We start from the raw sequence: 13,494 nt of genomic DNA on the forward strand, positions 1-13,494 counted from the left end.
CATCACCTGAAGATGGAGAGGTGCTGGTACCCTGCTCTCAGACCTCCAGAACCGTGAGCCAAAGCAAGCCCTGTTTTTTATAAATTACCAGCTGACATACTTGGCAGAAACACCATTGGGGAAGAGGTTTATTTTAGCTTATGGCTTGAGAGTGTTGATGTCCATCAGACTTGCTCATGGTGGTAGACTGTGTAGCCCCATCTCCTAAAGGCTCCACAGACTTGTGGGGTGACATTCCCAGTTCAAACCATAATTGTGATCTCAAGTGTTCTGTTATGGCGACGTGGAACAGACTTAGAACAGCGGTGTCATAGATCAATCTTTTATTGCAGAAGCAGAGAACCAGACAGAATCCCTGTCAGAGGACGAGAGGGAAGGCTAGAGGAAGACACTAACAGAGGGGCTGGCAGTGGCCTCAGGGAAATAGCTTGGTCTGTGCTTCAAGTGAGTGGGAGAGAGATCCCTGAGAGAACACAGGACTGACTGACAGGACTTCCTGCACCAGACTGTTCCCTGCACTGAGGAAAACAGGGCTGGGAAGTCAGTTCGGATTCCGAAGATAGAGAAAACACTGCCTGGCTTGGAAAGGGACCGGAGGAAAGAAATCAGGAGGAGACGGGGCCCACGGCCTCCTGCTCACAGCACCACCACCACCTGTCTGTCATCCGGATGCCTTCTTGGTTACACAGCTGCTGCCTGAGGCTTTGGCAGAGGGATCCTTGAGCTCGCTGCCACAGCTGCCCTTGGTCTTCACCTCCAGAGCCAGAGGTCTGTAGTTGTAACCACTGGAGGCACCAAAGCCCACGCTGAAGCCAGCACCTCCTGGTACTGCACTGGTACTGCTAATGACAGCTGGGAGAGGGGACCCAGCCCCAGTCAGTCTCTGCCGTGGGTACTATGGCCACTCTGTTAACTTGTTCTTGTTCCTCTCTGTCTGTGTGTGTGTGTGTCTGTGTGTGTGTATGTGTGTGTGTCTGTCTGTCTGTCTGTCTGTCTCTCTCTCTGTCTCTCTCTCTCTCTCTCTCTGTCTGTCTGTCTCTCTGTCTATTTCTCTCTGTCTGTCTGTCTGTCTCTGTCTGTTTGTCTCTCTCTCTGCCTCTGTCTGTCTGTCTGTCTGTCTGTCTGTCTGTCTCTCCCTCTCTCTTCCCCTTTCTCTCAGTTAACTAAGACATCTTTGTTGACACCACTCATGTCTGTGGCTTCACTTAACCGTTCAACCTCTTTTCCCACGGGATTTGGGTCTGTATGTCAATGTAGAGCTTTGAACACCTCACAGGGAAGCTGTGGGAGCAGCCACACTGCCCTGGCCTCCGCAGGATGCTCCTGCTGCCGTGTGAGCTGCTGGGAACCACTGGGCTACTTTTCTGTCACATGTCAACAAATTATTATCCTCCAGCCATTGCTTCCCTTGGTCACTGAAGCCAGACCCTCTTTCTGTCCTTAACTCCCTCCTCACTCCCACTCTCCCTGTGATCCCAACTTCTTCTCTGTGGCCTGGACAGAGCTACTTAGACTCCTGATAGGATAACCAAGCACAGACCAAGACATGTGGGTACTTACAAATGCTCACAGAATTTGGGTATTCACCAGCCATCCTACAGAGAGAGAGAGAACAGGCGAGTCAACCATGAACAACCAATCCCGCCCTCCCCCCACCCCCACCCCTGCCCCCTCACCCCCCCACCCTCCCACTCCCCCACTCCCCCACCACCTCCCACCCCCCATGTCCACTCCAAGATTAAGTCTTTCCCATCAGCCCCACCCCCACCCCAGCCTCCCTCCTTCCCTTTCCGGAACAACTCTGCTGTAGGCTCCTGGAACCACCTGCTACACAGAAGTACCCTGTTACTCTCCAGGTGACAGAAAGAATGATGCCACGTCCTCGCTGAGCCTCCACCCTTTCCACAGTGACCTTGAACTTGCATGGCTCTGGCTATCTTGCCTCTCTCCCCTCTGAGAACCCTGAAGCTCTACGGGATGCTCTCTAATAGAGGTGGCACCGACTCTCCCAGGGCCCTTTAAGGGATTTTACAAGCCGGTCCTTTCTGCTGTCTAACTTATGCCTTCCCTACCACAATCACATTTGTTGTGTGGTTTCATGTCAGTAGAACCCGAACAGAGCCACACTGTCTTTGGCCTTCCTGTTGAAACAGAGAGAAAACTCCCCCAGACAAGGATGCTGCTGGCACCTGCTCTCCTCGCCCTCCAGCAGCTTCCTGTAGGTGGCGATCTCCATGTCCAGGGCCAGCTTGACATTCATCAGCTCCTGGTGATCACACAGCATCCTGGCCAGCTCCTCCTTGGCCTGCTGCAGGGCTCCCTCCAGCTGGTCCAGCTTGGCCCGGGCATCCTTGAGGGCACAGTCACCTCGCTGCTCGGCGTCCGCGATGGCCGTCTCCAGGTTGGAGCACTGAGGGACAAGCAGACTTTGGGTCTGAAATCCTGCTCAGCCCTCCTCTCCTGGTGGTGACTGGTAACAAATGCTTTGGGTCCAGCTTGGACATCACTGGAAGTGAATCTGTCCTTCCCCTGACTCCAGGCACCATCCGCCTCACCCCCTCTTCCACCGCCACCACCCTGCTCATGCCTCGGCCTCTAAAGGTAGACCTCCTCACCTGAGAGGAGAGAGGCAGCACATAGAGAACACAGGCCACCTGGGTATGTGCCCCGGCCCTGCCCACTTGATTAGAAGCCATCAGCTGCCAGATGCTAAAGACAGCCTGGCATGGAAGTCCTCCTGTGGCAAGAGTTCGGCAGTTCTACCCAGCAGCGCAGGCTGTCTCGGGGAGGGCCCATAAACCCGAGGGAAGGGGGAGATGTCAGCTAGTAAGTTCTTCTTAATGGAATATCTGTCTCCTAAGTCCCCCGTGCCTTCAGTCCACCCCACCCATCCCTCAGAGAATCATACTCAGGGCCAAGATAGGGTTTCAAAGGTGCATTTGTGTGGCTGGCAGGCTTTTTTGGGGGCAAAGGGGACCAGAGCCTGCAGGAGACTCTCATGACCCAGCTGCCTGACCATGGAAGTTCATGGCTGAAACTCAGGACCAAGGAGGCCTAGTCATGCAGGAGAGGGACATGAATTTGGCCAGTTGTCCCCTGCTCTTTGGCTGACCGAGTCACACAGGGTAGACTTGGGAGTGCCAAATGGTTGCCATTGGAAAGACTGAGATCCGAGCCCTCTTCCAAACATCACAAACACTGAGAGGCTCAGGTGTGACGGGTGGGTTGCAGGTGTGATGGTGGGTTGCTTCTTTGGCGGAAGAGATGTAAAGCATTGACAAGCCCCTCGGCTGGGAGTCTCAGAATAACATGTTCCCCGCAGAGGCATCTTCCCTGAGAGCCAGAACACACTGGCATCCTGATCTAAAAGTCACCTTCGGTAATACCACTCACTTCCAGAAAACCCGTGGTCTCTTGATGGCTTTAGAATCACAGGTATGGCACCAGTGAGTTTCTGGTAGAATGCTCCCAGAGAGACGCATGCTGGGAATAGCTCCCGCCCTGCAGCACCATGAGGAAGCCCTCAGCCAGGCTGGTGCTTGCCTGTTCCATCTAAAGCTGGCCGCTGGTCTCACCTCTTCCATCAGTGGTGAAACCTGGAAATGGCTTCCCAGGCCTCCTGCCCTGCCTGAGGTGCCCTCAATTGGTTCCCAGCCACCCTTGCCTGTTGCTTCCGCTAGGCAGTACCTTCTGCTCTCCCTCTGCCTTTCATGCTGGGACAAGCCGCCTCTGACCCTGGTTGGCGCTGAGCGAGCCTGCTCACGGCCCCGCCCCGCTGCATGGCGCCCACCTGCTTCTTCATGTTCCCTATCTCCGAGTGGATCCTCTGGATCAGCCTGTTGATCTCTGTGATCTCGGACTTAGTGAGCTTGAGGTCGTCCCCGTGCTGGCCCGCTGTGGCCTGCAGCTCCTGGATCTGTGATCGGATCAGAAGAGAGCAGCATGGTGGTTAAGGACTTACCCGCTTAGGAGCGCTCAGCACGGGGTGGGGTGCTCAGTATGAAGTGGGGTGCTCAGTACTGGGTGGTGTGCTCAGCATGAGGTGGGGGCTCAGCACGGGATGAGGTGCTCAGTATAAAGTCGGGTGCTCAGCATGAGGTGAAATGCTTAGCACAAAGTGGGGTGCTCAGCACAAAGTGGGGTGCGGATTACTCACACATCTATGAGGGTTGTGGCTGGCACGTCCTCAGATGTCAGAGCCATGGTAAGGGAAGGGTTAAATCATTTTTGTCCCTAAGGAATGCTAAGGCTGACATCCCTGGACCACGGGGAGGCATCTCTTTGAGGTTCAATCCCAAAACAAAAAGACTCTCAACTAAGTCCATGCACACATTCAGGCCCACATGTGCACACACGTGCGCGCGCACACACACACATACACACAGTCTGTGTGTGCGTACACGCACAGTGGCTGTGCCCGGAGCCCTCTGCACATCACACCAGGCTCACCTTACACTGGTACATGTTCTCAGCCTCCGCCTTGCTCTTCACGGCGATCTCCTCATACTGGGCTCGAACCTCATGGAGGATGCTGTCCAGGTCCAGCTGCCGGTTGTTGTCCATGGACAGCACCACGGACGTATCGCTGATGTGCGACTGCATCTGAGCAGTCTCCTGGTGGTCAGTGGAGGAACGGAACCTGTTAGGGGCCCCGTGAGGACACCGCTTCTCCTGACCCTCCCTGAGCAAATCTCTGCCCTTCCTCATCTGGGACTGAGTCTCGAACTTCGGTCCCAAGCGATGGCACCATGTTTGCTCTCCGCTGTACTCGGATCCCTCCTACCTGGCTCCAAAGCCAGGAACACTAGTCATGTCAAGACTCCAGGTGCCTCAAGAGAGTCACCCGCCAGCTTTCCCTTCCCAAACCTCCTCTCTCCAGAGACATCCCCTGGAGGCTTAGGCAGGCTGTTCGCACACCACCCTCTGCTCCCCAAAAGCTCCTTCGCATGTTGTTTCTCATGCCATGCCTGGAGGGCGGACATCATGATAGAGTCTCCATCACGGTCTCCCCAAAGTCCATCCCCACGCCCAGCCCTCAGTGTGACTTCTGTGCATGTCAGCCGCACCCGAACAAAAGGCTTTTTCCTTCCAGCCCTTAGTAACAGCTCTGGAGAGAGGCTGACCAAGTCCTTACCCCTTCATAGAGAGCCTTGAAGAAGTTGATGTCGTCTGTCAGGGCATCCACCTTGGCCTGGAGCTCCACCTTGTTCGTGTAGGCGGCGTCCACATCCTGGGGCACATGCGATGGTAAGCCTGCCCTCCCTCCCCTGCCCACCCTGCCCCTCCTTGCCACTTGAGGTGGAAGCCTCTTAATTACTCATTCCCTTCACCCCATGCTTCAAGAATGGCCCAGTCCCTAGGCAGACGCTAATCTGCATGAGTGCAATGGCCGCATCAGAAATACCCTGGGTCAAAGGGTGAATGCTAAGTTTGCAGGTTCTAGAACCAGTGTGCATCCCAGGGGAGGGGTTGAGCAGAAGCACCCCCCCCCCCCCGAGAAGTCAGAATCCCAAGGAAGTGAGTGGCCCGAGGGATCCTCCCCTCACCCTATGCACATCGCTGTGACAGATGGTTGGGAGCACTAACCTCCTTGGTACCCCAACCGCACCCACTCTTACCTTCTTCAGGACCACAAACTCGTTCTCGGCGGCGGTGCGCCTGTTAATCTCCACCTCGTACCTGTCAGAGAACACAGTGCTGCCACTGGGACGGTTCAGTTCTGCAGACTTCCACTGCACGTACTAAGGCGTCACCTCTTCATCCCAGGTGCCCAGTGCCCATCCCAGGGCACACAGCCTCCCCGAGGAGGAACGCTGCTTCAAAGAGCATTTTTCCCCTAGATCCTTTATCTAGATACAGTCTGCCCAAAGGTGACTTGCCTGAAACAGCATTGTGATGGGGACATGCGGGATCCACTGCACTGCCCTTTCAAAAGTGGCCTCCTCTGTGTTACATCAGAAGGGGTCCCCCCCAGCCCCCACTCCACTGATGTGATGTGATGGCCCAGGGCACCGAACAGATGCTCTACTGTCACTTGGAAGCTATTTTATGCCAGACTTCCATTTCAGGTGAAGCAAGGTCTTGGGGGGTGTTTGCATGAGACCGGGAGTGTTCCGTGTGGCAACACTGTAGATTGGCAAAGGAGTGTTATTGACTGTTTGTTTATGGAGCTCAAAATGGTAAAATTTTGTTATGCACACTTTACTGCATTAAAGGGGGAGTCTAATGCTAGGGAATAGTTCCCCCGTATGCTTAAACATAAGCAACACTTTTCAGGTCTTTATGCGTCCCTAATGTACGTCACTGACAGCCCCTCCACCCCGACAGTATGAGTGAAACAGAATCTCTGTGAGTTAGGGCAGTGAGTTATTGAAGGTAAGCGGGGGCTGGGGCTGTAGCGCAGAGGTGGAGCATTCACCTAGAATATAGAGGACACTGGGCTTGGTCCCTAGCATCACTAAAGAAACAAAAAATAAAGTAAATATGCCTGGGAGGGTTCCTGACACTGCCCTGTTTTTCTGCTCATATGATTTATCCCAGATTTTGTGTGTAGCTGAATGTTAATTTCATCTTCACTATAAGTTAGCTTTGTGATCTTGGCCAAACACACACACACACACACACACACACACACACACACACACACACACACACACACACACACACACACACACACCACATTCAAGATCAGGACAACAGAATAGACCACATAGAATACCAGAACATATTTTTTCTGCTTCAGCAGCTAACTGAAAGCTTTCAGACAGCCTTATGTGATAAAATGTCCATCCTTACTCCAGTCTTTGCCTGATCTTATAAATATTTAATATCTGCTGTCCCATGATAAAAATTAAAGCATGGGGCTGGAGAGATGGCTCAGAGGTTAAGAGCACTGACTGCTCTTCCAAAGGTCCTAAGTTCAATTCCCAGCAACCACATGGTGGCTCACAACCATCTAGAATGTGATCTGATGCCCTCTTCTGGCCTGCGGGTGTACGTGCAGGCAGAGCACTGTATACATAATAATAAATAAATCTTTTTTAAAAAGAAAGATTAAAGTGTATGTTAGCTGCCAGACTGATTAGATTTTAGTGTTTTATATATTTTTATTTCCTAAGATACATAGAAAATGTTTGGCCAAGATGACGGTCAGAAGCCATGACGATAGTTACAGATGGTTTTTCATTATTTACTTCTAAGGCGGCACATTCATTACACATCTGCACCTGCTTACAGGTGATAATTTTGAATAACCGTAATAAATGTGAGCAGTAGTATTTTTTTTCTCACTGCAGCATGCCAAAAACATGCTAAATGTTTCATTGTTTTCTTATTTCCTATAACAGCTTTGTCTGTCTTTCTTTCTTTCTTTCTTTCTTTTTTTTTTTTTTTTTTTTTTTGACAAGGTCTCACTGTGTGCTCCTAGCTGTCCTTGAACTCACTGTGTAGACCAGTATGGCCTCACAGAGATCTTCCTACTGCTGCCTCCCCAGGGGTGGAATTAGAGGTGTGTGCCACCATGCCCAGCTCTAAGTTTCTGTTATTCTCTGAGGTCTGGTCTGTTGTCCTGATTTTGTATGTGAGGCAAAGAAAAAAAAAAAATAGTGTTCTTGGCCAAGGTTACAACACATGCTCCGTGCTGAACTTTGAGCCACCGGCACACTACCACTACTGTTTGTGATTTTCCTCTCAGAAGCTCTTCCAGGTGTTGAGCCAGCCGGCGGCGGGCAGCGTCAGGTATCACAGGCTCAGTACCAGTGCTATGGCACCAGGGGACTGACTGAAGGGCTCCCCTGAAGCCACTTAGTGTGCAGTTCAGGGATCTTTGCCCTATGAGGTTCACCCTGGACCTGCACACAATGCTCACTCAGCCCCATCTGAGTTCCACTGATCTCAGTTCTCCTGTTCTCGCTGCAACTGTTTAAACATGTTTCTTTAAGCCTGTACCCATAGTCTTTCTGTGGCCATGACAACAGCATCTCCGTTAGGGTCTCTATGCCTAGCTCAGGCCAAGCTTCTGGCAGTGGGAACTGTAGAACATGGGTGGCCAGGCCTTCAGATGTGGACCAAGAGGACTATGCCAACTCTGACCGTCTCCACTCCTTGGAATGGTGGTGGCCAGCACCTGTCCCTATAAACTTGGTCCCTAGAAGGAAACTTTCCAAATGTCAGGTTCCAGTCCCTCCCTCACTCTCAACCTAGTCTCAAAGGCACTCTCTCCTTAGAGGTGGGATTTCTTCCCCCAGTCCTGGACTCACTTTGTAGACCAGGCTGGCCTCGAACTCACATAGATCCTCCTGCCTCTGCCTCCCAGGTGCTGAGATTACAAGCATGCCCCACCACGCCCAGCTCCCAAGCTTTAAATTTTATTTTGCTTAGTTTTAAATTTTGTTCCAGAGTTGGTGAAGTACCTCTCTTATGGCGAACTGCCACAGAAAACCTTGCTTACGAGAAACCGCAAAGCCATTTGGACTAAATACACGAGTTTCAGGCAGTGCTCTCTGCCTGCCATTTCCAGGACTAGAAACTGAACAGATTTCCTGGGCAACTGAGAGGAGCATTCTGGGTAGACCTACCATCTTCCCAACCCCTCCCCATCTAGGTGTCTCTTCTGAGAGATATGAGGGAAAAATCAGAGGTCTCAACAACGGCACTAAGGCACAGGTGCCAGCTTGACATGGAGCCAACTGCAGCCAGTGTCCTCCAGGGTGCCTCCCACTCACCTCTTCTTGCAGTCCTCCACCACTTCCCGCATGTTCCTCAGCTCGGAGTCCAGCCTCACTCTGTCCCCAGACAGGATCTCCAGCTGCTTCTGCAGATTGCTAATGTAGCTCTCGTGGATGGGCTCCAGGCTCCTCCTGCAGTTGCTCTGGTCCAGCTGCTGCAGCAGCTCCCACTTGGTCTCCAGCACCTGGTTCTGCTGCTCCAGGAAGCGGACCTGGAACCCAAACACACAGCCACCTGGAACTCAACCCCCACAGCCACCTGGAACCCAAATGCATAGCCACCTGGAACTCAACCCCACAGCCACCTGGAACCCAAAACCACAGCCACCTGGAACCCAAACCCACAGCCACCTGGAACCCAGACCCACAGCCACCTGGAACCCAGACCCACAGCCACTTGGAAGCCAAAGGCTGTCATCACCCACAGTTCCCCCGTGTTATTGCCTCTTGAGAGTGGGACAGAAGGAAATGAAGGATTATTTGAGGGTCACATGGAATCTGGGAGTTCAAGGGAAGAAGACATAGTCTAAAGAAATGCACGAGCCAAGCTTGAACAACGGTGGCATCTCTCTTGTAAGTTGCCATGTGATCGGGTCAGAACTGGAGAGTGAGGAGGGATTTGAGCAATCTGGGGGCAGTGCTCTCTTTCTCTTGGAGCTTAGATGCTGTTGGCTGTTAGATACTATTGGGTAGATAATATTGGTTATTAGATGCTATTCAGTTTGTTCGAAGTCAGTTCTCACATATTTCAGGACTCCTCCCACTCCTGGCCCCCTGCAGCTCACCAGCCTTCCTCTCCTATCTGCCTCTGAGTGAAGGAAACATACTTGAGTAGAGCAGAGCTAAGCAGAGAACAACACACTGACTGGTCTATCAACGTGGGCTTATTTCTCATTATTCCAGGCCTTCATATAAAAGCCAGAATAGTAGCACCAGAGGCCTGGAGTTGGTAAGAGGCACTGGGGCAGCCCAGGAAGGCAGCCATGTCTCCATCAATGCCGGCTGCTGCTGTTATGGCCCCAACATCCTTATGGTCAAGGCCTCGTGGGTCTAAGTGAGAAAACCCCACGTCTTGTCCTTCTCTGTTTCACTGGGGTCCCTGCCACTGACACACCGAAGACGCCTTCCAGTTCACCGACTGCTGAACACCTTGGTATGTATGCCTTCCCTGCAAATGTCCCTAAGCTTGCCTTGAATTTTTCTGGCACTTTTCTCTCCTCTCTTCTGGAAAACCACCTTTTACTTCTGTGCCTTTGTCCCTCTAGCGCCCCTGTTCCGAATGAGGGGTCCTTGTCTTCTGGTCTACAACATGGAAAGCCCTTAAGCTGCGGCCTTCAGCTCCATCCATCCCAAAGCCTTGTCCCACAATGAAGGATGAGGTTCCCCTTAAGCGGGTGAGTGTCAGGCACTTGTTCTAAGCACACTGAGCCCTTGGTCCCAGTGACTCCTAGCTGGGTTTGAGGTACATCGCTGAATCCCCTTGACAGATGCGGAAAAGAAGCTCGCCAGGTTCCCATTCCATGTGGCGCGCTAGCAGGTGCCTAGGGACCCACCTTATCGATGAAGGAGGCGAACTTGTTGTTCAGAGCCTTGATCTGCTCCCGCTCCTGTGAGCACACCTTCTGGATCTCAGGGTCCAGCTCCACATTGAGAGGAGCCAGGAGGCTTTTGTTGACGATGACCTGGGGGATGCCACCGGGTGGGCACACAGATGGGCACGTGGGACCCAGCCCCGCGCTGCCGAAGACGGTGCCCACGAAACCCCCGGGACGCCCACCGTGGCTCGCCCCTCCGTGGCCTAGCCCGAAGCCGCCGCCGCTCCGTCCCGCAGAACTCAACGCCAGCCGCCGGCCGCCCCCGAGGCAGAACAGGCTCCTGCTGCCGAACGCTGCGCCCTTGACCCCGGCCCGGACGGAGGCGTGGCTGCCGCTGAGCCGGCCTGAGAGGACCGCGGAGCATCCGCTGAAGCCCAGGCGCTCCGCGGCACCTGGATAGAGGGTCAGCTGGCGGCTCATGGCTGGCGGCGGGGCGAGGACCGCAGGGAGGCAGGCAAGCAGGCAGGCCTTGGGGCACAGATGCAGCTGCACTCCTGCTCGCCCCTTAAATAGTCCCGCTTGGCCTGGCAGGACGGAGTCACTAGGGCCCGGAGCGGTCCGAGGGGTGGTGGTGGAGGGAGGGAGACCTCTTGGGTCCTTCATTTAGGAAATTACCATTCATTTGCAAAGATTTATGTCTCTTCCACTTTACCTGTCCACAGATCCCCTATAAAATGTCCCAGAACCCTGAATTTCCTGTGCTCATCTCCTGCACTATAATAATTTCACAGCCTTATCTCCACAGGCTTCCCTCCAATTATGTGGGTCATCATGACCAAGATCTTCAGTAGGAAACCCCAGAGGATCTGGCTTGTGGAGGACCCGAGTGGAGGGGAGGGAGAGGGCGCCAAGTGGCTCTGCTTCAGAAACTTCCCATAAGACTGATAGCCCAGCCTAAATTAACTCTCCTCTCCCTTACTCTCGGGACTCAGAGCTGGCCTTGGTGCCAGGAGCATTGGGGGATGACTTTGAAAATTGGCCTCAGACAGACGGGCCTCTTGGCTTCCCATTGGGGCGTCCTGAGGTGGTCAGGCACTCCCTGGGGGCATCTGACATTGCCTCCAGTGAGCCCATCAGAGGGCGCAATAACAGCCAAGCTGTTTGCCCACACTGTACAGTGGGATGTGAGGATTGGGGGTGGCGAAGATGGTGGTGCCAGGTGAAGAGGAAAGATAGGAGAATGTGAGGTGTCCCACCCCCCCGCCCGGGAAGAAGTGGGCTTTCCGTGCAGCCAGAGGAGGAGCTGGGGTTCACCGGGGCCCTTAACAAACTCCAGGCTGTGCTTTTTAATGTTTTGCTTTTTAAATTTCACCCCATTCAATTTTTGACTGTTTTTCTTCCCACCAACAAGAACAAAAGTTTATTGGTTCTAGCCATTTAGAACAGAAAAGTTTTTAGAAGAAGAAGGAGGAGGAGGAGGAAAGAAAGAAAGAAGAAAGAAAGAAAGAAAGAAAGAAAGAAAAAAGATATTTAAAATGAACACTCTTTACAGAACATTGGCTTTCAAAAGTATCCTCTGCAGTCACCCTTTTCTGAAAACTAAGACATAGAGACATCTGGCCCCCTTGGCCCAGATCTCTGCTTCCCCAGATAGGGAACAGATAAAAATCACCTTTTCTTACCTTCCCCCCAGCCCCAGGGCACCACGGCTGCATGAGTCAGGAGCTCCCCACCCTATCACTGCCTTTATTACAGACATAGAGAGCCACAAGTGACACCTGCTGCTGCAGAGGCATCTGATGTGTGGGCTGATCAAAGGTGGCTAAGGCCCAGGAGAGGGTTTTTCCTGGCACCTGTCTCTGAGAGCCGGCTGTTGTGTCACCTGGGGGAGGGGGCGAGTTGCCCCCTAGAGGTTGGCATAACAAGGCGGGGATGTCTCCCTTCAAAACCAGAGATCTACCACAGAAGGTGGACACGCCCACTCTGGAGTGGGACTTGCAAATGTGTTGGTTACACTGGGTCCCTTTGCCCTGGAACACATGTTCTTGAGAAATTAATAAATATCGTTTGGAAAAGGGTGTTAGGTTGGAGGGTTTTTAGGTTTAAAAATGTTAGGCAGGCCTCTTGTGCAAGTTTGTTAGTCTGTTAACACACTTGGGGTGGGGGCAGGGTGTTCAGGACAGTGAGATAGCTCAAGACAGAGTGACGCTGTAGTGTTGGTGTGCGCTGCTACACACAGAGCTGGTGAGAACGCTCGGTGGGTACAGCGTGTGCTGTGCATACACGAAAACCAGAGCTTGCATTTCCAGCAACCACAGAAATGCCAGGTGGGTGTGGTGTGCCACCCGCAACCCCAATGTGTGACAGACAGAGAGAGGGGACCCCCAGAGCAAGCTGGCTGTCAGAGGTGTAAACTAAGACACCCTGCGTGTCGATGATATATACAGTAGAAAGTGATCAAGAAAAACACCTGCTGTCAACCTCAGGGCTCTACACACACACATATGCATGCAGGAAAACAAACAACAAAGCAATGTCCAGCCCTGGGTGAACTGTGGGCTCCGGTGGCAACTATATCAAATGCACCACTCGTGGGGGGGCAGGGGTAGGGGGGGGGCAGGGGTAGCGGGGGGGGGGCAGGGGTAGCGGGGGGGGGCAGGGGTAGCGGGGGGGCAGGGGTAGCGGGGGGGGCAGGGGTAGCAGGGGGGGCAGGGGGTAGCAGGGGGGGCAGGGGTAGCGGGGGGGGGGCAGGGGGGTGTTGATGATGGGGAAGGCTATGCCAGTGTGAGGGCAGAGGACTTGTGGGAAAGCGCTGTACCCAACACTTTGTGAACCTCAAACTTTTCGTTAAAAAAAGAAAATTAAACTCAAGCCAGGAATGGTAGTAGTGGACACCTTTAATCCCAGCACTTAGGAGGCAGAGGCAGAGGCAGGCAGATCTCTGTGAGTTTGTTGGAGGCCAGCCCGGTTTACAAAGTAAACTTACATATTCGAATTAAAAACATGGCTACTGTATAGATAATTCTCTAAGCTGCAAAAAGCACTTCTTAAAAGTTTTTTTAATTAATTTATTCAAATTACATCTCAATCTCAATTGTTATCCCCTTGCTTGTCTCCTCCTGTTCCTCTCTCCTTCCCTCTTTCACCCTATTCCCCTCCCCTAGGTCTGTGACAGAAGGGGACCTCTGCCCCCACTATATGGTCACGGCCTATCAAGTCTCACCTTGGTAGCC

The 13,494-nt window shown here is 52.9% G+C and overlaps 1 protein-coding gene across 1 annotated transcript; it reads right to left on the minus strand.

Annotated features, from left to right (window-relative positions):
• Positions 1-622: 622 nt before the first annotated feature.
• LOC127201696 (keratin, type II cytoskeletal 72) lies at positions 623-10,748 on the minus strand. The gene is made up of 9 exons (XM_051160386.1): positions 10,280-10,748; positions 8,724-8,938; positions 5,619-5,679; positions 5,135-5,230; positions 4,450-4,614; positions 3,791-3,916; positions 2,190-2,410; positions 1,561-1,595; positions 623-852 (listed from the first exon to the last, which is right to left on the minus strand). The coding sequence occupies exons 1-9, from the start codon at positions 10,739-10,741 to the stop codon at positions 662-664; spliced, it is 1,572 nt and encodes a 523-aa protein (XP_051016343.1). The 5' UTR covers positions 10,742-10,748; the 3' UTR covers positions 623-661.
• Positions 10,749-13,494: the final 2,746 nt, after the last annotated feature.

The sequence above is a fragment of the Acomys russatus genome, chromosome 17 (genome assembly GCF_903995435.1).
Source record: "Acomys russatus chromosome 17, mAcoRus1.1, whole genome shotgun sequence".
In the NCBI taxonomy this organism is placed as follows: Eukaryota; Metazoa; Chordata; class Mammalia; order Rodentia; family Muridae; genus Acomys; species Acomys russatus.